This window comes from Protopterus annectens, chromosome 9.part0 (assembly GCF_019279795.1).
Source record: "Protopterus annectens isolate FY-2018-M chromosome 9.part0, PAN1.0, whole genome shotgun sequence".
In the NCBI taxonomy this organism is placed as follows: domain Eukaryota; kingdom Metazoa; phylum Chordata; order Ceratodontiformes; family Protopteridae; genus Protopterus; species Protopterus annectens.
Window position 1 is genome coordinate 1,302,004,900 of NC_056743.1, and position 25,626 is coordinate 1,302,030,525.

The 25,626-nt window shown below is 42.1% G+C and overlaps 1 protein-coding gene across 1 annotated transcript in view; it reads right to left on the reverse strand.

Annotated features, from left to right (window-relative positions):
• The window catches only part of LOC122812025 (protein transport protein Sec24C-like), a 784,735-nt gene extending 759,363 nt beyond the window's left edge, over positions 1-25,372 (reverse strand). The window contains exons 1-2 of the mRNA XM_044084258.1: positions 24,693-25,372; positions 20,228-20,364 (exon numbers count right to left, since the gene is read on the reverse strand). Coding sequence (XP_043940193.1) covers positions 20,228-20,321 — 94 coding nt within the window. The 5' untranslated portion in view covers positions 20,322-20,364; positions 24,693-25,372. The remainder of the gene's footprint in view (positions 1-20,227; positions 20,365-24,692) is intronic.
• Positions 25,373-25,626: the final 254 nt, after the last annotated feature.

The following is a 25,626-nucleotide window of genomic DNA, read 5'->3' on the forward strand; positions in this document are numbered from 1 at the left end:
ATCTCTGTGGTTGAAGCTCTGCTTATTGTATCCAGTATTTTCTTGTTTCCTCTTATATTACTTGTCATTAATATTTTAATACCTTTCATTGCAGCTAGTCCTTTAGAGAATATTTTTAACATCTTGAGAGTACTTATGCTTGTTTTAGTGACAATGTGGCCACTCCTAAAAGCCTTGCTGCTTTGGTCATGCACTACCATTTGTGTTATTAATTATACACATTATAATTGTGTACCCTTTGTAAGACCCTTAGGGTAGCTGACTGGTGGCAGAGTGATTATCTCAGAGACTGGGCAGAAAGGGGTACAGTTACTAAATCTGCACCAGCTTTTCCCAAGTGTGTATGTATGTGTGTGAAACTCAAATATCCAAGAGTGTGTGTGTGTGTGTGTGTGTGTGTGTGTGTGTGTGTGTGTGTGTGTGTGTGTGTGTGTGTGTGTGTGTCAGCTACAGGGAACAAGCACAAAGAGCTCCAAAGTGGGCAGTGTGAAGATCTGTGTGGGTCTGGAGAGGGAGAGTCCAGCACCAGGTCTGGGGAATGCTCCCTGTGTGCTCTTAAGTGAAATTGTGCTTGGTGCAGGGAGCTGCATCTGAAAATACTGTGTGAATCCATCTTTGCTCTTAGCGACTGTCCCTCACCAGAGTCAGTGGTGAGGATCGAGTCTCCTTGATTGCTGGCCCAGAGTAGGGACCCATCACAGACCCTATGGGAGGGACAAGGTTAAAATAATTGCTGCACTTGTTGTTGAGATGGCAGGCAAACAGGTCTCAGCAAGGTTGTTCCCAGAAGCTGAAAATCATTGTTGTCAGTATTTGATTGAGGGACCACTCACGAGATGTCAATATGGCCCTGCTTAATTTGTCCACTAGTACACTGGCTAACCCCAGGATATGCATTACTATCAGAAAATATATTGAAGACCTTTCCCATTGCCAAACTCTCATGGCCTCTTGTCTTAAGGGATAAGGGGGTCTTCCTCCTTGTTTGATGATGTATCATACTACTACCATGCTGTCTGTGTGTATGGAAATCACATCATTAGGGAGAGCATCCTGGAAAACCTGCAGTGCTAGGAGGACCACCCTCATCTCCAAGATACTGATGTGAAGGTTGGTCTCGGTTTGTGACCAAATACCTTGGACCATCCTCCCTTTGTAATGCCACCCCACCTTAGCAGAGAGGTATGCACAGTTACTACTGCTGTCAGTATTTCTGGGAGGAAAGGCAGCTCTTTGGTAACTGATGGAGATGTTATCCAACATGCCACATGTTGTTTTCAGACTTGTTAATCTCTTTGTATGCAAAGGATGAACATTCTGAGACTACTGTGCTGCCAGGGGCCACTGAAGCACTCTCATATGCTACCAAGCCAGAGGAACCATCAGAGTCAAAGAAGCCATAACCCCCAAAAAATGCATGATGAGCCTTGCTAAGGGGGGAAGGATAATGAAGTGCTGGAGAAGGTTGACAATTTTCCAACGTGTTGAGGTGACATCTGATAAATTCTACTTGTTGAGTTGGAACCAGCTGACAATTTGGAAGATTTACTGTTATCCCTAAATCCAGTAACAGTTGGAGCACAAGCTCCAGGTGACCTTTGACAAGATGCTTGTAAGTAGCAGTTAGAATCCAATCATCCAGACAGGGGAAAACTTGGATCGCAAGCACATGTAGATGCACTGTTACCACTGCCATTATTTTGGTGAACACCCTGGGGGCTGCTGTGAGACCGGAAGGCAGGGCTCTGAATTGGTAGTGACTGGCTCACAGGTGGAAGTAAAGAAATCTCCTGGATCTCTTCTCTATTTTCACAAGACAGTATGCATCTTTGAGATATACAGAGCATATCTAATTGTCCTTCCTCAACAGGGGTAGAATGAACTGAACGGTGACCATTAGGAACTTCATCTGCTTTACAAATTGATTGAGATGACTAAGATCCAAAATTGATCTTGGGTCCCCTGTCTTTTTTGATACTAAAAAGAATCCTGAATATACTCCGTACTCTAATTGCTCTCATGGAACCATATAGATGACTTTTTTTTCCAGCAGCTCTGAAATCACTAGTGCTGCTGTATCCCACTGATTGGGAGGAACATCAGGGATCTTCTCTTAGAAAGAAAAAATAGAATGGAATATCTTCTGGATATTATCTTTAACACCTAGGAATTTGTTGTAATGCTTTGCCAGGCTTGTGGGTGTAGCAATAAGCATACCTTGGCTTCCTCCAATGTGTAGCAGTCAGGCAACCCTTTAGGGATGCTGAAACTGCTTATCGGAAAAGGGACCACAAAAGCACTAATTATGTAGTGTCTGCCTCTGCCCCTTGAGCAATGTCCATTAGAGTTACCTCCCCCTATGTCACAAGGAGGTTTAGCATCGGAAGAGTCATGGTAAGGACTCTGGCTTCCAAAATCACATATTTTTCCCATTCTATGACTCCTGGAAAGGATCTTTGAGGGGTGGAAAAATGGATGCAGACGGCACAGAGAATCTTACCATCTTCCTAGCTCCTGGTTAACGTGTCTTTGACTTTAGGTCTCAAAAGTGTTGAGACATTATATGGGACATTAATAAAGGACATCTTGAAACTTTCCCCAAAGTCACAAAGACGCATCCAGGCATTGTGGTGCATATTGATGCCAGTACCTGCTGCTCTGGCAGTGCCATCAGCTGCATTAGAAAACAGATGCATGGCATCACTGGAAGTTGACAGAAGGGTGTTCAGCTGGGTGTCTACAGTCTTTCAAGACATACACAGGCAAGTTCCCCAAAAGTAATTTAGAGAGTTACTTAACTAAATTTCTCTAAAACCTCGTCACATAGGCCAAGCAACTTTCCCCAAAGTCACAAAGACGCATCCAGGCATTGTGGTGCATATTGATGCCAGTACCTGCTGCTCTGGCAGTGCCATCAGCTGCATTAGAAAACAGATGCATGGCATCACTGGAAGTTGACAGAAGGGTGTTCAGCTGGGTGTCTACAGTCTTTCAAGACATACACAGGCAATTTCCCCAAAAGTAATTTAGAGAGTTACTTAACTAAATTTCTCTAAAACCTCGTCACATAGGCCAAGCATTTTACTGATCTAAGAGTAAAGGTTGCTGAGGCATAAAAAGAAGTTATGTCTTACCATAACATTCCATCTGTGTTGTAGATCTTTTGTTCATTCATTACAGATAGGACCTCGGTTCCGTCCTCGGAACTGATAAGGCAGTTTTCCAGCTTGTGCAAGCCAAAAACTCTCAGCTAAGAACCTAATCACAATGCGCCTCTCCTAGATACTCCAGATCAAGTTTGCCCACCCTAGATAGATGTAGTAATAGGAAAAAAAGGTAGAAGGCTCTGTCTGAGCATGTACCCTAACCAGGAGTTCTTAAAAGTCCACCAGTAATCCAGGCAGGGGGAAGGAGGGCAGGAAGTAATGAATGAACAAAAGATCTACAACACAGATGGAACATTATGGTAAGACATAACTTCTTTATCTGATGTTGCAAATCTTTTGTTCATACATTACAGATAGGACAGAGACCCCAGCTAATTGAGTCCTGGGTGGCCCTAAGGAAGGATATTAATGAGGACCATAGAACTAAAAGATGCTCGTCCCCTGGAGGCCAAATCCAATTTGTAATGAGATATGAAGGTATGAGGTCTTTCCCAAGTGGCTGCTGCGCATATATCATCCATAGAGGGTCTGGAATGAAAAGCTACAAAAGTAGCCATAGATCTGGTAGAATGAGCCTTTATTCTGGAAGGTAAGGGTAGCTTATTCTGTTGGTAGATAAAGGTAATGACATTTCTAAGCCAAGAGGATAAAGTCACTTTGGAAACAGGTTTACCCAATCCGGGTCCTGCAAAGGCCAAAAACAATTGGTTTGTTTTCCTGAAAGATTTAGTCCTGTCCAAATAACAATGAAGCTGCTGGTGCACATCAAGGGTGTACAAAAGGTACTCCCCTCTATTAGAATGCCTTGGGAAGAAAACCGGCAGGTCAACAGATTGGTTAATGGAAAAGTCAGAAATTACCTTGGGCAAGAAAGAAGGGTCAGTTGAAGGGACACCCTATCCGTGTGGAAGATCAAGTAAGGACTCTTGGCACTCAAGGCCTGCAGCTCAGATACTCTTCTCGCTGAGGTGAGTGCTACTAGAAATATGGTTTTCCATGACAAAAATTTCAAATCACATGACTCAAAGACCTCGAAAGGAGAGCCTGTGAGAGGCTTAAGCACCAGAGTCAAGTCCCAGGGTTCTAAGGGAGGCTTGACTGGAGGTTTAACATGTAATACTCCCTTCAAAATGGTCTTGCATAGGCGGTGTGACATAATTAAAGAATTATCAAGACCATTATGAAAATTGGCGATGGCTGCTAAATGTACAGCGATAGTTGAAGCTGAGACTCCTGCATGCAGAAGAGTAGTCAGGTATTGTAGAATATTCTCAAAAGGCATAGAGAAAGGGTCTAAGTTCTGGTCTTTGGCCCAAAGAGAGAACCTAGTCCATTTACTAGAATAAACCTAGTGGAAGGTTTGTGTGAGGCCAGAAGAATTTCACGAACAGGAGATGGGATGTCAGGCAGCCTGGCAAGCACTGGAAGTGGAGGAACCAAGCTGTGAGCTTGAGACTATGCAGGTTCAGATGAATCAGTCACTGAGGATGGGATAATAGGTCCTAGGAATGATCCAGGATCCATGGGCTGTGAATCAGATGAGGCCATAGAAACGAGAACCAGACTTGACATGGCCAGTAGGGAGCAATGAGGATCACTTTGCTTTTCAACCTCTGAGCTTTCTGGAGAAATTTTGGAATGAGGGGAAACAGGGGAAAGACATGAAGACCCGGGGGTCAATCATGCATTACAGCATCCCTCTGTGGTTCCCCCTGAGGGGGGATCAGGGCAAAATAGTTCCTGCATTTGTAGTTCAGGTCACAGCAAGACTTGCCCCAAAGTTGGAAGATCCGATCTACTATTACACGGTTGAGGGACCACTCGTGAGGCATCAGAATGTTCCTGCTCAGATTGTCCGCAGTAAGGTTGGAACTCCCAGGAATGTACGTTGCTATAAGAAAGTGACTGGAAGCTATTGCCCAGTGCCAAATCCTTATGGCTTCCTGACACAGTAGGCAAGATCTGGTTCCGCCTTGTTTGTTGATATACCAGACTGACATGTTGTCTGACTGAATTGCAATGGTCCCCGAGGGTAGGGATGCATGGAACACTTGCAATGCTAAGAGAGCTCTCCTCAGTTCCAGGACATTTACGATGCGGGTCCAGGTACCTTGGACAGCCTTTCCCACAAAATACCCCCCAACAGTGAAGCATCTGTGGTCACCGAGGTCGTGGGTTAGGGAAGACAAAATGGTCGACACCAAAGATTCTTTTGTGGCTCCATCCACCATAGCATTTCTTCCTTGCAACGGTTTGTAAGGTGTATCATGTGGTTGAGTGGGTGGGTTAACAACGACCACGGTGCGGAAAGGAGCCACTGCAGGATTCTCAGGTGCAGTCGCGCCAGTGGTACTAAAGTAATGGCAGCTGCCATGGAGCCCAAGAGTTGCAGTACAAGATATGCTGGTACAAACATGTGAGGAAGAAGGTCTTGAATTTGGTGTCTTATTTACAAAAGCCTGTGAGGGGGGAAGAGAAGTCTAACAGGATGGTGTGCCGAAGACCGCTCCAATAAATTCCAGTGTCTTCACTGGGGACATCTGAGATTTGTCTTTGTTGATTGTAATCCCCAAGCGGAGAGCGAGACATTGAGTGTAAGAGAGGCTGCGGACTAGGAGATTCCTGGTCGGGGCAGTAAGGAACCAGTCGTCTAGATAGGGAAACACCTGGAATCCTTGTAGTCGAAGACGGGCTACCACAACTGCCATACATTTGGTGAACACTCGGGGGGGGGCTGTCGAGAGACCAAATGGCAGTGCCCTGAACTGGTAGTGATTGGATCCCAGCCGGAAGCGGAGAAACCTCCGTGAGCAGTGATCCATCTTTATGTGGTAGAATGCATCTTGCAGGTCTACAGGGCACATCCAATTGTCTCTCCGTAGGAAGGGAAGAATGGACTGTACTGTGACCATCCGGAATTTTTGAGGTTTCATAAATTTGTTCAGTAGGCTGAGATCCAGGACTGGTCTCCAGTCCCCTGTCTTTTTTGGCACTAAAAAGTACCTCAAGTAAAACCCAGATCCTGTCTGTTCTGGTGGGACTGGTTGGATGACTCTTTCTTAGCAGTTTTTCTATTTCTAAGGCTAATTCCCTCTGATTGGGTGGTACATATTTCTAAGGCTAATTCCCTCTGATTGGGTGGTACATCGGGGATTCGTTTGATGGGTATGGGAGTTAAGTCGAATGGTATTTGGCAGCCTCTAGTTATTATTCTCTGCACCAAAACATCGGTAGTAATAAAATGCCAGTTTGGTAGATGCAGAGGAAAAACAATGCCAGACTGCTTCCAAAGGAAAGTAATTTGGCCGTTGCTCAGGAGTGTGGATAGGGTCTGCCGGAGAAAGAATCTCTGGCTCCCTGGTTACGCGGACCACCTCTACCCTGAAAGGGGAATCTTCCATATGAGTTGCCCCCTCTGCCCTGGGGGTATTGTTCTCCATGAGTGTCATGAAAGGATCCTTGGGATTTCTTGAACCATATCTTTCCTCTCTTCTGGTTCCTGCAGTAGAACCTTTGGGGGTTGGAAAAGCATATGCCCACAGCAGACAAGTTCTTTCCGTCTTTCTCACTACGTGCAAGTGTGTCTCGTATCTTGGGTCCAAAAAGTGCAGATTCATCAACAGGTGCATTGACGAAGGAAGATTTAAAAGGGTCTGTGAAGTCACACAATCTCATCCAAGCATTACATCTCATGACAACACCAGATGCGGCAACTTGAGCTGCCTCCTCGGTGGTGTGAGATATCAAACGCATCAAGGAGTTCAAGATGGATTCAAGGGTAGCTAGCTGCGAGGCTACAGTGTCACGTACCTCATCAGGCAGTACCCCCCCAACTTGACTAAAAATGTAGTAATTTAGAAGAAACAATTGTCATAAAATCAACAATTTACTACTTAGCTTTGAGAGAGAAGGCTAACACGTTTGTCTAGGAACATGGCAAATGGGATCTAGTGTACCTAGGAGAGGGGGACTGTGGGTAGGTTCTTAGCTGAGAGTTTTTGGCTTGCGTGAGCTTAGCTGAGAGTTTTTGGCTTGCGTGAGCTGAAAAATGGCCGTATCGGTTCCGATGATGGAACGGAGGTCCTATCTGTAATGTATGAACAAAAGATTTACAACATCAGAGGTTTGCTTTCCAAATATGCCCATCATCCTGGACTCTCTGTTAGGGGGATGATCAGAGGAGCTTTCTTCTGAAGGTTCTTTCTTCATGATTGCTGCAACCACCATCGCATCTACCTGAGAACCTTTGCTCCAATGTTTCCTGTCTTTAGGGGATTGCAAAATCGTATCTGTTTTTTTGAGGATAGGTTACACTATGTCAGGATCCTTCTATGTCCATTGTGTCATGAGGTCAATGAGAGGGTCAACATGTAGTACCACCCAGGATGAAGATAAGCCAAAACCAAAAGCTTTCAAGAACACAGCTGCATCAGGAAAAGATCTTGGGTTGATCATCCCACTCTTTGCTCATCAATTCTAGGATCTCACCAAAAGTGACGTCTTCACAGGGAGATCACAGAGTACCTTTACCTTTATCCAAATCTGTGTCTTCTGTGATAGACTCTGGGGTTGAGTCTATGTGCTTCCATTTACACATCTGTTTTCTGTGAACCAATTCTGGTGGAGGATCAGAAGGTTCAGAATCAGACTGGGAGCTGACGTAGTAGATGGCTTGGGTAGCTAGTGCTTCAATGTCTCGGTCTGACAGGATAGGCAGATAGAAAGAATAAGAAGAAGCAGAGTCCTGTTGGAGTTAGGGTGGAACTGAATTGGCTGGGGAGGTAAGTCCATAAACCCTATGAAAAACCATGAAGGCTGAAGCTGCAATTGACTCCAAGAATCTATTCCCGTCCAAGGACAAAAGACATTTCTTGCTCCAATGCACCTTGACACCAAAGTTGATCTCAGATCTGAGCTGTCAAGAGCTGATGCTCCAAGGAGTAAAGATGGTTCCAATACCCCTGGTGTCAACTCGTGCCCTCAGGCTTTGGTGCTGATACTATGGCTCCAAGTCCTTGTTTGAACCAACAACCATGTAGTTGAGCGAGAAAAGGATGTAGTCAGGGATCAAAGTGACCAAGAACGTTGATGCTGACAAAGATGCCTCGGTACAAGACAGACCCAAGGAAGCTGGTGTCAACATGGGACAAACCAGCACTGGAGAAATAAGTGGCAGGTTAATTGATCTCATGTTTGGTGCACTAAGAGCAGATGGCACCAAGGGAGCCCCCAAGCTGGGTATGCATCTCGAGGAACTTCCACATCATCCTATTGATATCGGGATCCATGAAACTCCAAGATGACAGAGTAGATGATGCCACTGACAGTGGACTGGAATAGTGCTTTTCTTAGAGAATAGAGGAATGAAGTCTCAGGCTGACCACTTTCAGTGAGAAATCGGCCCAAGAAGAGGCAGATTGATGCCCAGGAGCTGTCTGTTCTGCTGCGCATGCAGTCTTCAGGTCAGGATGGACTGGTACTGTTGGATCCAGTGATCTTTTATGGGAAACCTCTGTCTTTTCCAAAGTGTTTTTCTTTTTTCCCTTGTATAATTCATTGTCTTTACCCTTTGATTTAACTTTATCTGCCTTCTTAACCAGGAACCAGATGAAGGCCCAGCTGCAGTGGATGCTTCTGTCTGTGGGGTGAGTAAACCTTTGATGACAAGCTTCTCCCTCCATGCTTGTAAAGCCCTAAAACTGAAGGTTTTACATAAGTGCAGTCTAATTCAAAATGTGCAATGCCCAAACAGTAGACACACATAAGATGAGGGTCTTGATGGAGCAACTTGTAGCTGCACTGACTACATTTCTTAAAGTTCTGAGAATCAAACATATCTATACTGAAGTAACTCCCTTATGTTTGATTAACAGTACTTTCAAAAGGTGAATGAGGTTTGCAATGGGGCTGTTATTGAACATACTTTTTTATGGCTACGTGAGAAGCAAAATTTGTTTAGGCTTCAGTTTATAAGGTTAGAATGTTGTTATATGTTTATTTTACTGTTTTATTTTAATTTTTTTTTTTTTTTGCATTTGGAAAGGGAAATAAAAAGAAATTGAGTAGTTTGTGGATTATTTAAACTTGACTACTAAGTATATGAAGATGAAGTGAAAGAAATGTATAACTTGTCTTCAGAAAATGAGGTTGGGTGTGGTGTAGGTATGAGGTGTTTTAGGAAAAGCTGTCATAGTAATAGATTTTCTTAACTTTAAAAGTGAACTTCGAGGTAGAAGTTGAACATTGTCAAAAGCCAAGCTAATTACTGTGAGTAGACTGGCCACTAATAATGAGGAGTTTCACCATCAGGTGAAAGTCTTGTTTAATAATTTCCTTACCAGCATAGCCCTTAGCCAGAGACATACGGAGGTTACTGAATTAATCAAAACACAGAGAAGTGAGGTTTACCCCAGTTATTATTTAGTGATCATATGAAATGGAAAGTTAAGAGTACTGTTATTTAATGGGGTGATGATATGAGTTTATACAGTTTAGTGCAGGTGCAGGTAGTTTTAAGAGTATTTTTAAGAACAGTTGGAAGATTTTGGAAGTTAACCCCTTGTTGAAAGAGGTTGTTGGCTTGGACGCTGTTATTTTTTGAGAGAGAGGACACAATGTTGAGTTTTTTGAAAATGACTATATCAAGTTATCAGTGTTTCACGCAAAAAAGCAATAGGAGATATCAATGTAGGGATTATAAGAAGTGTAAGCATACGGCTGACAGTTCATGGTTTATGTAGCCAGTTAGTGGAATGAAATATTGGGATAAAGGAAGACTTGCATTTGGATCTACCAATGTAATTTATGTGGCCACATGTTTGACATGTCCAGCATTCTATCTGTTAAGACAGGGAGACAATGGAGGGACAGGATATCTGATCACTATTATTCTGACAGAAGGAAGGAAGGAAGGAATAATATAATCTATACATGCATACAGAAACAAATGTAATTTTAAAAAAAGTTTTCCTTCTTTGTTTTAAATTAAGTGTATGTTGGAAATAAAGGGGTTGATGTGGAAGTTATTTTAAATAATAAGGAGAATGACTGGCATCTGAAGCTGGAAGCTAATTTATTTCTTGGACTTAATGATGTTATTAGTATAAAACTGATTTTAAAATCTATGAACCTTCAAGTAAAGATTTTATAATATTTGCATTTATAGACATACACATACATATTTATTTGAAGTATATTTTATACTGTGTATAAAATTACGAATGTTTAGTTTATTGCTGCTGCTTTAATATGATTTTACAGGCTCTTGAGACATGTTTTTGTCATGTGATGATTATGCTGAAATGATTGGTAGATTTTGAATTTTAATAATGTCTACAGGAACAGTTGCTTTTATGCTGACTGTCTGAAGTCCTGAGTGTGCAGGATGAAGGCACTAACATTGTTAATAAAATAGTTCATGGGGAGTGGGGAGTCTTTCTTGATGCCTAAAATATTGTTTTAATTATATTGACACAGTCACGTACACGCCTAAAGAGAGAGGTGCATACATATATCAATTAGTGTCATTTGATCAATATACAAAATAGCTAAATATAAGTGATTGAAAAAATGACATAGCAAACACTTTGCTTAAACCCAGCATAACTTAAAAAAAAAAAAAAAAACAGAAAAAAAAAATCAGTTTTTCTGCAGGGTGCAAGTCCCCCTGCACCCCCCACCATCCATTGTGAGGGGGCTTCACTTCTACTCTCCCTTGACTTACATATACAAATGACTTACATATACAAACTCCACAGTAACACTAAAGTAGAAAAAGAGAACAAACACTAAGTCCACCACCAGCTGACACACTCCAATACACTGTAGTAAAACAAACTGCAATATCACTTATACATCTATAAGAAAAGTAACATCAGTGAGCACATAATCATACACTTTCATTATTATCACATTTTTAAGCAGCATTATATACTACAGACTTTCATTAGATAAAGAAGCAACAGAGCCCTTTTTTAGGCCATTTATGTTTAAAAGATCAGTTGAAGGTAATTTGTGTGTGTGTGTGTGTGTGTGTGTGTGTGTGTGTGTGTGTGTGTTACACAGAGTAAGTTCTAAGTTAATTCCAGAACAGGACCAGATTAACCAGTTAACTATACCACATTCTCAGAGAAAAAAAAAGCATCTTGTTACTATGGAATCCGAACATGATGATAAGTATCAGTTAGACGCTACATCTCAACATGAACAGTATAGTTCTATGAAACTTGAACATAACCTAATGGTACATTGAGATAGTTCTCAAGTTCTTCAGCACAGTAAGGACAACTACAAGTTTCAAAAATCAGATCTGACATACAGATGCCAAATGAAATGAGAATACTCCAGAAGCTGTTCGACTACAGTGGTCAGACTACAAGAAGTAAAGGCTGAATAGCCATGATGTGCTAGCCCATAATTAAGAGCAGAATGCGGGGTCATTGAACAGTTGACACTGCTGTCTCATTATTTACATTCTATTCTATAAATAAAGGGGGATGTACTGTATTGTAGTATACAGCTTTAAGAAAGAGGGGGCTACCAGAAATGTAATACACACATCATGTGCTCAGTTGTGGGAGATGGCAGTCAACATGAACCCTGTATTTTGCTCATTACTCTGCCATTTTGATAGAACTCGTGTTACAGTGCAGTGTTGCAGAAAATCTAATAGACCAGCTATTCTTAGTTTTACTAATGTGTACTCTTCCAGTTTATATTTATATATATTTATATATGAATCCTGCAGCAGTGATCTTTATGATGTACAGTTACATTACAACTCAAAAAGTTGATGTACAAAAAATATAATCATCGGTGAAAAATAAGCAATCTCTTTCCTGCCTCTGTACTATGTAAATTTTGGGGCCTGGTAAATGCAAGCTGGTCAATATTAGTAATGTGTGAATTATCGTTGTTTGAATAACTTGTGTGCAAATGTATAGTTTTTCTACGTTTGATTGTTTTTTTTTTTTTTTTTTAATGGCTTTGTTCGCCTGACAAAACATCATCGGTAAAGTCTCTCTGCCTGCCTTCTGAAAATAAAAATAAAAAAAAAAGAGGAAGCATAAAAACATTCTCATCTACAGCCACACCGCCTCAAAAAGCCACAGCTTCAGAACGCAATCTCGTATGCTAGAAGACATATGACCACTGAAAAATCTGGCCAAGTACGAACATCCACTTATGACAGATTATTCCAATTCAGATTTTTTGGCAATTTCCTATTATTCAGAAATATATGATTAAAAGGGTTTGCTATCACAATCCTGAAATATCATAATCCACGGACCAGAATATTGAAAAACAAAACACTGAAGACCACAATACTGAACTGCTGGATTGCCCCCCACACACAATACATGTTAGCACTCTCTCTTAGGTCCACATCCCTGCAGGGTGCATGTTAGCACTCATTGCTGGGATCACACTTAAAAGGGGGATTCAGAAGTCAAGATTTGTAAACATTGTGGTCTTCAGCATTTTGGTCCGTCAATAATAGGGTCTCAGAATTATTAATTTCAACACTGTGGGCTTCAAGACTACAAGTTATTATACAACCATACTTTGCACAGATTATTTTCTCAGAAAAAGGCATCTCATATGACCATCAAAAATATAAAGCAATTAAGAATGTACCACATAAGTATCATATAGCCATGTGGATTCTGTCAGGCTTGGCAAATTACAGTGTAAGCTGTAGTAAAGATTTTAACCATCTCAGAGTCCCTTGGAAACCTCACAATAGAAGAAACATGTAATTAGACTATTATAATCATAATAGTGCACCACAAAAAACAAAATACTGTTTGGTTTAAGATCAAGCTATGTTATATTATGATCTAGCTAAGCAAACGAGTGTTGTAGCAATCCAGATATCTTATGAACTCCTCTGACTTACAAACACAGACTACTATGCACCAAAACACATGCCAGCAGGTCATACAGTAAAACAATACACAGAAACTGAAAAAGAAGCTCTGGCCATATTATATACTGATGAGAACTTTCAGCTATATCTTTATGGACACAGGTTTATACTCCTAACGTATCATGAGACAGTGAAAGTCAAACATAACAACTCTAGAGCTAAACTGCCCTAAAAAACACAAAAATGGAGTCTAAAACCACAAGTCTAGGATTTTGCTGTGCTTTATAAAAAGGGAAGGAAAAAAAAGAAGTTTTGTACTCACCATAATGTCCCATGTTTGTTGTCCATCTCGCCATTCATTCTTACTCCTTTTTTGCCTCAGAGAAGGAGATGAATAATTGGTCAGATTTCCTGAAATCTTTAGTTCTATGCAAATAGAATCTGAGTTGTCTATGCACCTCCAGCTGATGGAGTCTATACTCTGCCTTGTTGCCATGGTTGGGGAAGAACACCAGGAGTTCAATAGAGTGATAGATATTGGCCTGAATGCTAACCTTAGGTACAAAGGATGGATTGGTTCATAACGATACCCTGTCCTTGTGAAAGATCAGATATGGAGGTCTAATTGACAGTGCTTGCAACTCTGTGACCCTTCTGGCAGAAAGCTGAGATAGAACAAAATTTAAATCCCAAGGAGTAAGTGGTTCCTTAAAAGGAGGTCTCAATAAGGAAGTGCCTTTTAAAAATGCTTTACACAACCTGTGTGACATTAAATTAGGAGAATGATCACCAATGTGAAAATTTCGAACTGCAGCCAGAAATTCTAGAATGGATTGAATAAACAGAAAAAAAAAAAATCACTATTTCTATTCTGAGCCCAGTGAGAAAATGTTTTCCACTTGCTAGTATATAGTCTTCTAGTATAAACTTTATGAGAAGACATCAGTGTGTGTTCTACTCCTGTAGTAACGTTTTGAAGCCTGACTAAATTGGGAAGTAGAGCAGCCATGCTGTCAAGTTGAGGGTGTGAAGGGAAGGATGAAGTGCACCTGACATATGTGTCAGCAGGTCTGTAACTGGGTCCAGAATCCAAGGCTTCTCCAGAAGATGAGGCCAAAGGAAGGGGAACCAAATCTGTAGAGGCCAAAGTGGGGCAATGAGAATCATCCTGCTTCCCAAGGATTTTGCTTTCTGGATGACTTTGGGTATGAGGGGAACAGAGGAAATGCCTCCCAAGGATTTTGCTTTCTGGATGACTTTGGGTACGAGGGGAAACAGAGGAAAGGCATAAAGAAGTCCCGGGAGCCAATCGTGAACAAGTGCATCTCTCGGGGTCTCCCCCGCCTGGGGAATTAGGGCAAAGTAGCTGCTGCACTTGGCATTCATAGGAGTGGCAAAAAGATCGCAGCAAGGCTAACCCCATTTCCAGAAGATCTCTTCTGTTATGTTCTGGTTCAGAGACCACATGTGAGGCATCAATATTGCCCTGCTGAGCTCGTCTGCTATCACATTGGATTTTCCCAGGATGTGCATTGATACTAGAAAGTGCTGGGAAGAAACTGCCCATTGCCAAACTCTCAGGGCCTCATGACAAAGTGGGTATGATTTGGTTCCTCCTTGTTTATGTACCAAACCACTGACATATTGTCTGACTGTATAGCAATCATCCCTAGTGGAAGAGAGTCGTGAAGTGCTTGCAACGCCAGAAGCACTGCTCTCATCTCTAGAACATTGATATGCAAGTGGACCTCCTGTTCCTGCCATAAACCTAGGACCGTGCTTCCCAGATAATGCCAACCCACCCTTTCTGGGAAGCATCCGTAGTCACTGTAGCAACAGGCTGTCATGGAATAAAGGGTCTCCCGATGGTCACATGGTTGGACTGGATCCACCACTGCAGGTCTTTTTGCAGGACTCAGTCATTCTGACTCTGTTGTGGGACATTGGGTGTTCTTGAAGTGACCACTGGGAGAACAGGAGCCACTGAAGGATTCTCATGTGCATTCTGGCGAGAGGAACTAGTGTTATGGTCGAAGCCATTGTCCCTAGGAGTTTCACAACTATTTTTGCCTTTACCTTGTCCTTGGGAAGAAGGTGAAGTATTTGCTGCTTGAGGGCTGATAAAGAAATTCTGTCAGCTGGAAGACGTTCCATCATGGAAATAGTGTCCAGGTTTGTGCCTTTGAAGGTAATAGGTTTGTGCCTTTGAAGGTAATATGTTGATAGGGTAACAAGGCAGATTTTTTTTGTAAGTTGACTGCTATACCTAGCTGAGCACAAATTTCCAAAGTCACATCCCTGGCCTGCTGGAGTAGATGCTTAGTGGTGGCAGTTAGGAGCCAGTCGTCCAGATACGGAAACACTTGGAATCTCAGACGCCTCAAGTGAGCCGTCACTACCGCCATGCATTTGGTGAACACTCTGGGGGCCTGTAGTGAGACCAAAGGGCAGAGCTTGGAACTGATAATGACTGGCTCACAGCTGGAAGCGTAAGTGACTCTTCGATGCTCTGTCCATTTTTATATGGTAGTACACATCTTGGAGGTCTATTGAGCACATCCAATCATCTTTCCCTAAGAAGGGAAGTATTGACAGCAGTGTCAACATTTGGAACACTGACTTTTTGACAGATTCATTTAACTTGCTGAGATCCAATATGGGTCTCCAGTCCCTTGTTCTTTTTGGCACCAAAAAGAATCTTGAGTAAGTTCCGAATCCTGTTTGGTCTGCAGGGACTTCTTGGATGACTCTTTTGTCCAGCAACTTTCAGATTTATATAGTTGCTTGCTCCCTTAGATTGGGTGGAACATCCGGGATTGTTCTGATTTGTGGGACAGGGCGGCAAAATGGAATGGAATACCCTCTGGATATTATGCTTTGTACCCACTTGTCTCTTGTGATAGCTTGCCAGGCTTCTGGGTACAAAGACAAATGTCCCCCGACTGCCTGCAGAGTAGAGCAGGCGGGCCTCCTTTCAGGAGCGCTGATAGGAATGTCTGCGAAAGGAATCTCGGTTGCCCTGGTTTCACGGACCCCCTCTGCCTCCAGGATGACATCTACCATTGTCACCTCCCGCTCTGCCCCCGGGGAGGGATTAACCTTGTGCATTTTGGAAAACTCCCTTGGAGGTTTTGAACCACATTTTCCACTCTTCTGACCTTTAGGGTACGGTCTTGAAGGTACGGAAAAAACTTATTCCAAAGGCAGAGAGAGTTTTCCCTTACTGCTCGCATCTGGTGAGTGTATCTTTTACTTTGGGTCCAAAGAGTGAGAAACCAAAGGGGGCATTAGTAAAGGTAGACTTAAAGGACTCTGCAAAATTGCACAAGCGTATCCAGAAGTGTCTCCTCAAGTAAACTCCTGAACCCACTGCCCTGCTCGCTCCATCCGCTGCATAAGATATCAGTCTCATGGAGGAGTTGACGACAGAATTTAAGGTGTATAGCTGGGAGGAGACTCTCTCATTCAGCCCTGCAGCTAATGTACCTTGTAGAGTATCTCCTAGCTCTTTCAGGAGATCTCTTTGTAGCATTATAAAGTGAGTGAGGTAGTTCAGCAATTGAAGTGTAAAAGTCGCTGACAAAAAGATACGCTTCCTATATCTGTCCATCATTCGAGAATCTTCGTTCGGAGGATGAACAGCTGAGGATGTCAAGTTCCTTCTTGGTGGCTACTGCCACCACCATATCATCTACAGGTGCACCCTTTGTGAGAAAATATTTTCTGGTAGGGGCTGACAAAAACTTGTTTGGCCTCCAAGTGTCAGGTGACTCCCACACCTTTCGACTGACCAAGTCCATTAGTTCATTGAAAGGCGGAGACACCCAGGAGGCTGAAGGTTGAGATCCAAAGGCCTTCAGGTACACTAACTCCTCATCAGAAGGGGTGATGGTTTTCCAGCCGCCTCTCTGCTTAAGGATCTCCAGAATATCTGCAAATGAGATATCAGAGGACGACTGTAGGGAGCCCCTTCTGACCCCTCGAGGTCAGTATCTGAGTTGACGGACTCATCAGGGGAGACTATATGCTTCCTCTTGCAAGTTCTCTTCCGAGGGGGCTCCGCAGAAGGGTATTCTGGGGAGGCCTCGGAAGGGAGAGGTTCACACAATGGGGGATCCTGAGGCTCTGGATGTCTGCTGTCCTGTGGATGGGGTGGTGCAGAGACAGTAGCCGGTGCCTTGGGGGGGGGGGGGGACATGAATGCCGGTATCCCTATGTAGAGCTGTAGAGGGGGACAGCACACTCCTCATCAGCTTGAAAGCAGATCCCACCAGTTCTGAGGATGTCCCCAGTTCCGAGGAGATGGAGGACACCCCCAGCTCCAGGGAGATCAGCTCTGAGGCCGATGTGGGAGCCGAGCTCACCAGAGCCGATGCAACGAGGGGTAGACTTGGAACTGAAAAAGTTCAGGCTCGAGCATCCCCCCCCCAGGGCCGGCTGGAGAACCCCGGCTCCCAGACACTCTGGACAGCACCAAGAGAGTTGGGAGCAGATGTCGAGTATGTAATCTCCAAAGGGGGCCCCGGAATAGACAGTTCGACAGTAAGTGGTTCCAGGTACTCTGGCTCCGAGGCTCCAGCTTGGCTCAGAGGAGGAACAACAGTGGATGCAATAGTCTTGGGAGGCTCAGAGACCTGATGGGTCGGAGCCAAAAATAATTTGGCCAGAGCCGGCGACTTCAGGAGTCTGCGCACCACCCACTCCACGTCATCATCAGATAGGCTCCTAGTGGACCTGGAGGATAGAGGAGAATGAGATTTCTCCAAAATGGGAGATATCAAAGTAGGGGAGAACAGGGGAATGTCAATGGACCAGCTCCAAGACACAGTATCTTGTGGCTCTGAAGACCTTAGGGCCGAAGAATCAGGCTTGTCAATAATGATGACCTCCATCGGTTCCAAGAGCTGAGGAGGCAGATGGTTTAGAAAGTTTTGACAATTTTTCTGGACGCTCCAACTGAGCTGAAGGGACAGATGATGGTCTTTTGGATGGTTTGTCCTTCTTTGAAGAAGGGGATAAAGAAGAAGAAGCACTCTGCACAGCTTCCTCAAAGGTTGGCTTTAAGAGACCCTTGAGAATCAATTTGTTTCTCCTCTCCTAACACGTGTGCACTGAAGGAGTGGCAGAAAGTACAATCCTCCTTTAAATGAATAGCCCCTAGACAGTATACGCAAATGACATGTCCATCTGTGATTGACATTTTCTGTGTACATTTCTGACATTTCTTAAAGCCCGAAGGCTTATGCTCTTTCTCTCTAGAGTCTTCAGACATGATAGAGAAAGTTCCCAAAAGGATTACAAAGGCAACTAACTCAGGACACCGATATATAATACACTCTAATCTAATAAACACTGCACATCTAAGTATAAGATAAATTAGAAAACTAACTACTTCTGACAAAAAGGGAGAGCACTAGAACCTGTAACTTAAATGGACCTTGATACCAAGGAATAACACACACACAGACACTAATACTACCAGCCCTCTAACTAAAACGGGCGATTAGCTCTCTAATTTAAACAAGTTAAATGACCAACTAACTAATAGCAAGAGTAAACTAAACAACACACCACTGCTATAAACTATGGGATACAATAAGGCCTACGAAAAAAATGACTGCCCAACAACAGCAACCAACAGCAGAAAGAAAATAAGTAAGCTACACGCTAAATCTAACTATCTAAGTCTACAAAAGCATTATAAATGTAAGAATCCTAAAACTTAAAGCAAAGTAAGTGAAAAAAGACAAAAATTAGCCGCAGCAGCCAAGAAGAGCACATCCAACCTCATAAAGCGGCAAACGAGATCTGGAGAGGTGCACCACTGCATCATGGGATACCTACCTGTCACGATCCAAGTTTGAGACTTCCAGCTGTGTATTCGGCCGAGTCGGAGCTGAGGATCGGCTCCAAACCAATCCAAGTAAGAATGAAGCCGAGACAGGACAACATAACATTATATTTTATGATAAGACATCCACTCACTTGTAAGACAGTAACAAATGTAAAAACTAAGAGGCAGAAGAATATATTAATTCCAATGCCATAAATGCAGTTCCAAAGGCACTCATATTGAAAAATACAGACAGAAATTAAGAGATCAGCACATCAACAAATAAAAGAGGTGTCTGACAAATTCCTAGCCCAAATCAGTAATGACATACAACCTGTTTTTACCCTTAAGAAATGTGTTAATTGCCAAAAAGAACTGTCTAATGCTTAGAGATGTTTTGAAATTATGCTTCATAGCTGACTAGTTTCAAAGTTGAACTTCCTTCAAACATGCATATACAGCATCATGACACTATGAAGAAAGACATGACAAAGGAGTATACAGATAAAAAGGGGCACCATTCATATTAACTTCAGAACTGAAGATTGTTGCTCTCTCACTCCTTCCTATAATTTTCTGTGTGCACAAACACTTTTAGCCCTTGCCTGAGCTCACACAGATTACAGCAGACAGATGGACCGAGTTCACTCAAAGTTTTATTTGATTCATCAGGCCTCTGTTCTTTGCAAGCTACCCCAGTCAAATGATCAAGGATCATGCATAACATTAGCAGAAATGTAATCTGACGAACATCACAGTGCTTTGGTTAGCACAATTGTATGAAACTGCAATTCAAGACAACACAGTTCTGAATCAAAACCTGCCAATTTAGTAGTTCCTTGTACAAGGGGTACCTTGTTCATAAATCCTACCCAAAAACATACAGTAGTATACAGGGTCAAGATATCACTAACATCGTATAAAAGAGGTCTGTATTTATGTATTTCATTTGTGGGTTTACCACTTGTAAGACAACTTGTAAAGTCTCCCCTAGAGCACAATACGGCAGAATTATAGGCAGAAATGTAATAATGTAAATAAGGTCCAGAGTCCTTAAGCCAAGTAGTCTTTAGAGCAAACGGACAGCATACTAATAGAGAAGACACACCAAACTGTAAGCTACCTTCCTGTAGAACATTTGCATTTAAGATTATCATGAGCCCTTGGTTATTTTTGATTTTCAGTTTTCTCAGTCACATTGTATACATCCATTCAGCAAAAGCATTACAATTGAAATACATAAAACATCCACCATTTTTCCTGGTACTTGGTATAACTGTTGTGCAATGCATTTACAGTGTTTGACTTGCCCATGACTCATTTTTAAAGGAAAGGCTCAACAGCCTAATAGCTACTTACCACCTTCTGTATACGTTGATGGACTGGTAGATTCTAGGCAGGGTCTGTCTTCCATTTTTGATACCTGCTGGTTCCACTTTTCCAGTGCTTCCATTGATAACTGTTGGTAGTTAGTGCGAAGTATATTGCATATCCATCTGTAATATGGTATTTATAATTCAATATATGTATGTGCGTTATGTGTGCGCGTGTGGGCTGTGTGCGTGTGTGTCTGAATATATACCTGTATGCAGTCTTACTGACAATATATATCACAAAACATTTTTGACATGTCACTAAGATCACTTAATTGTCAGCGTAGGTAAGTAACTTATTCTTAGAAAATCCTTGTGGATTCAGCTCCCTCTTGAAGCTCTGTAGTAAACACAAAATCAAAGTGTTATTTCATCAGTAAATATAAATTACAGCACTTTTAGAAATAAAGAGCACAGCCCTAGAGATATTAAAAGAAAGGGACATTTCCGAGATAACAACCTTTCCTGTTGTTCCCTGTCAAGTTTCAGTGCACAGAATATTTGGAAAATTGCACCAGATATTAACTAAATAACTTCCTCCCTCTAGTGTGATTTTTAAATTGAATTAAAATGAAGTTACTTCTTGATTGTTTTCCAGCTCAAAGCAGAAGTTTAACAGTAGGCAGTACTAATGTCTCTGGCATCTGGATATCAAAACAATATAAGTAATTTGGGGCCTGCAGAGTGGGTAAGCATTAGCATAACCACTAGAAAACTGCAGAAAATTTTACAAAAAAATAAAAAAGGAAATATTTAGCAAAAAATGTGGGGAAAGTAGCAGGCTTTTAGTGCCCAACCCCATTATCCTCCAATAGTTTGTTATGTCATATACTGCCGTTTGTATTAGTCACATCTGCCACGTGCAGGTGCTTTCATTCTGAGTTTTCCTTAAAAGCAGGGCAGACGAAGTTTTACATCGTGGTTCTTCAAGTCCTCTAACCAACAGAAGCAATTCATTTTAGCACTCCTTTTTGAACAAATCATATTGAAAACCTAACTACCTGTGCCTTTTTTCTGAAAAGTGAATTTACAGATCAGTCATAAGTAGTAGTAACATTTTATTATAAAACCCCTAGCAATGTAAATTGTCAGAAACTTTAATAAGAGCACTGCCTTCATGAAAATGATTGCTAGTGTCTCTTTTCATAGGTTCACAGGTTCACAGAAAGTTACTAGGCTAACGGCTCTAAAACCATTATAAATCTAGCGATATTTATCCTGAATTGCCCCAATTGTCAGTGGTTAGGTGAGCGAAATTTGCAGAGGTAAGGGTCTTTGGTAGTTAATACTGACTTCCTCTGTCCAGGAGGGACACTGGCACCTGCCCACGAGTGAATTTGTGGTCACCCATCCACTGAGCTAGGTTGCATTTGAATAGGGTCAGGGAGGGGCTCTAGTTCACATGAATTGGAAGCTTGTTCAAGAGAAGTAGCAGTCTCTGGAGATGTATCTATCTTTCCAGCATAACCTGTTCATGTCGGTTAAAATCCCTGGAGCGAGTGATCCTCCTGCAGTTTGATTTACGAATGTGTAGCATTATGAGGGTTGGGTCAGAAACTGCCCTGTAAGTCAGGCACGGGTCACCCCTTAGCAACCTGTAGGAGACAGAATATAGCAACATGGCTTTTAGTCTTTCCACATAAGTCTTGCTTTGTGTACCTTGTAATTTCTCGGTGAGAAACCTCTATGGTCTCTCCAATTGTTGCAGGTGTCTGGTGAGATGCATGCAAAAGGCAGCACTGTACTCAATTACTGGTCTGATACGGGCAAAGTATAATGGAATTCTAACATCCTTCGACCTTGATGCAATGCCTTGCCTTTACTTACAAGATGTGCCACACAGAAGGATTTCCTTACTACTGTAGATACATGGTGGTCAAACTTCAGATTGCTATTAATCTGAGTACCCACATCATGCACCATTGGGCCTACACTTAGTGGGGTGCTATCTCTAATGTAATTAGCAGGGATGTCAGCTTTCCTGAAGAAAATAATAATGCATTTTTTGGATTTAGCTTTAATCCGGGGCTTTGGCATCAGTCATTTGTCTGCGTTAACACTGTCTGCAGTATATTTAATGATTACTCCCACTTTGCAATCTTCAGTGAACTTGGTCGGCCATAGGCCATCCAAGTTTGCCTGGACTTCTGAGAAATAAATTCTGAACAGTAAGGAGCCCAGCACAGAACCCTGTGGTGCACAACTGGTGACTGGTGTTTTACTATAAGTGAAGTCACCCACTTTAACAATATGTCTCCTGGCAGTGAGCCAGTTGGCTACCCATCTGGTAATGTAGGACTTAATTCCCAATTGGGAGAGTTTCTCTATAATAGCTGAGTGGAGGATTGTGGCAAATGCCTTGGCTAGGTTAACATACGCGAAATGCACTGCCTTTCCCTTGTCCAGGGCCTTGGTGGCTTCCTCAAAGAAGTTAACCATGTTTAACAGGCATGATCTACCTTTAACAAATCAGAACTGGGTTGGGTCCAGAGTTTGGAGATTACCTCTGTCCTTGTTAATAAGGTTCATAATGCTTCTTTCCATGGCCTTACAGACAAGGCTAGTCAAGCTTATAAGCCTATAATTCCCAGGGTCGGTTGATGGTACCCCTTTGTGCAGAGGGATTACTGTTGCTGTCCTCCATTTCACTAGAACATAGCCAGTTCTTAGGTTGTAATTAAACAGAGATCCAAGTGGGTTTGCTAGTTCATGCTTTAAGATGTTTAAAAGACAACCTGGGATGTTGTCTGGTCCCACTGATGCTGTGGTTTTGGCCTTGGACAGTGCCAATGTGACCTTCTCTCTTGAGATAATAGGGTGAGAAATGGTGGCAGGTATGCTTTGGGGGTGACTGGAGGGGCTGGCGAGGGAGATGTTTTCTCCAGATCTGTCAGCTAGCAGGTTGACTATTACCTCCAGCTGAGTATGGGTGGTGCCACCCACAACCAGGTCAGTGCATTGCTGGGTATTCAGTTTTAGATTTCAGATGTAATTGATAAGTATGCAGTTAGGTAACTTAAACTGGCAATATATTCAACATTTAAACAACCAAGTCATTTTAACTCCTCGTATATTAAATTAACATTTGGATGAACAATTAATATCAAGGAAACTTGGCCATACAGAATGAAACACTATAGTCACTGTCTTCTCCATGCAAATGGGGACATTTACAGCTTTTCTTACACCTATTGTTCAATTTTCTCTGTCATTAAACAGTTATCTGCCTGCTTTTTTTTAACTTGGGATTCATGTGATAAAGCTTAAACACATAAGCTGAATGATTAAACCAGGAAAAGAATAAATCACTTGAAAAATTACTTACTTTGGCTTTCCTTATTACATACAGCAATACTTTTTAAGCTGTTGCTATCATACGTTAGATTTACCTGAATTTACAAACAGCCAAAACATTTTTAGTCAAAATATTTTTAAAAAATTGTAGATCTTGTGTGAAGAGTAAATCATTAGGACCAATTAACCTTCTACTAAGAGTAATCAGTATAGTTTTCATAAAAACATTATGGGTGGACAAATTCCATTAGACCTCAGCAGGCCATCCATGGGTCAAAGGTTTTTTATAATGAGAGCAAGTAAGAAATAGACATTGCACTGCAAACACTGTGGGCACACACTCATCATTTTAAAAATTTGATTCCATCCCTGTTGTAATACTAGAGACCCGGGATGGAGGCTTAATCTGGGTCACTAGACAAGACAGCCTAAATGAGAGTCGTTGCACTTCCTACAGGCATGTGTTGCAAAATGTTGTTTATGTGTCCACTTTGCTAAATACCTGACTGTTTCAGGTATCTTGCCAGGGTTTAGGATTGGTGGAGAGTAAGGCTATGGTTTGTATATATTTCAACTACTTTGCTCAAGATTGCTGTACACAGCCAAAAATAATGGGGGTCAAAATTCCAGCATGAGGAACATTTCACCAATATGCAATTTTGAGAACAATATGTATGTAATTCTAATATCTGGCATTAATCCTCCGTGGCCTACTTCAAAAATTTTATGAGGGGCAGAGTGAAAATAGAAGGCAAAAACCAAAGGCAGTTGACATGTATGGCAATGTGACATTAGTGCTTTGTGTAACTACATCACTGCCTGAATATCATCACTACACATCTCATCACAACTTACTGCATGTCACACGGCCTTATTGGCCCATAAACACAGGAAGTGGTGAAGGAAGCAATGACGGAAAAAGGCACGCATTTACTCCTGCCACACTCAATTCTCTGCATATATCAAGCATTTCTAACACCACACAAAGCACTCTCATGTTAGCCTCTAGACCAGTGACATCGCTTTTCATTAGTAACAGATTCCCAGGATGGTTAACAGCACACAATGCCTCGTCATTACTGTTGCAATGGAAAATGTACGGCAGATTGGTAAACAAACGCATCCACCTAGAGAGTGTCTGTTAAAATAACTCTCACCTTTTAGCTAATGCAAAAATCTTCGTACTGTGGGTAAGACACGCACCGTTTTTCTCTCTCACTTGAGGTAAATATTATTGTGTCTCTAGGCATTCATGGAAATGTAGTCCAAGCCTTCAGTTATTTACGCACCATACCAGCAACCTTTACCTTGTGCCTATTTTGTAAGCCTGCCCTTTAATACAATCCTTTTGGATCGCAGGACCAACTTCCATTCATCCATTTCTTACGAGACTGTGCTGCAAGATTCTACACAATTAGCTAAAAATTGCAATACTTCCGAAAAATAACGGTACTAATAATGGCTTAACATCTGTTTCCCTCTCCCAAAGTAAACATGTCACAAATTGCTAAAGTGAGAAGGAAATCAGAGATCAGATCTGGCAGCTGCTGAATCGAAGACTCAGTGACATCACCGTCAAGGGCATCACGCATCATCCTCAGCCTTCCTTAAATGCCTGCGTCCTGCCTAGACTACGCTAGACTTAGGTTTGAAACAAAAACAGGTAATCCAGGTTCAGTAAATGGCTAAGGCACATCTGTATTCACTTTGAATGTTTCCTTTACATGGTCCTGGGTACTGCGTCACTGATTCAAACTGATGTAAAGCTTTATGTCTGTTTTGGTGTTTATAGCTACACCGTTGCGTCTTTCGGCTTTTCCCGGTTAGAGGTCGCCAAAGCGGAACTCCGGTCCGCTAATGATTGGTAGTTGATTTTTACGTGCCGAGTTACCAGCCCTGACGCACAACCTTCAACGAAGGTACGCCCATTCACGCATGTCTCCAAGCAGAAGACGCTCTAGCTGAGAATCGAACCGGACATCGTCTTACTGTGAGGCGACAATAGTTACTTCTTAATCATTCATCTTGACAATGGTTCTTTAGAGTCTCATGTGCAAGGGTGTAGCCAGGTATACACTCTGCACTCTACGG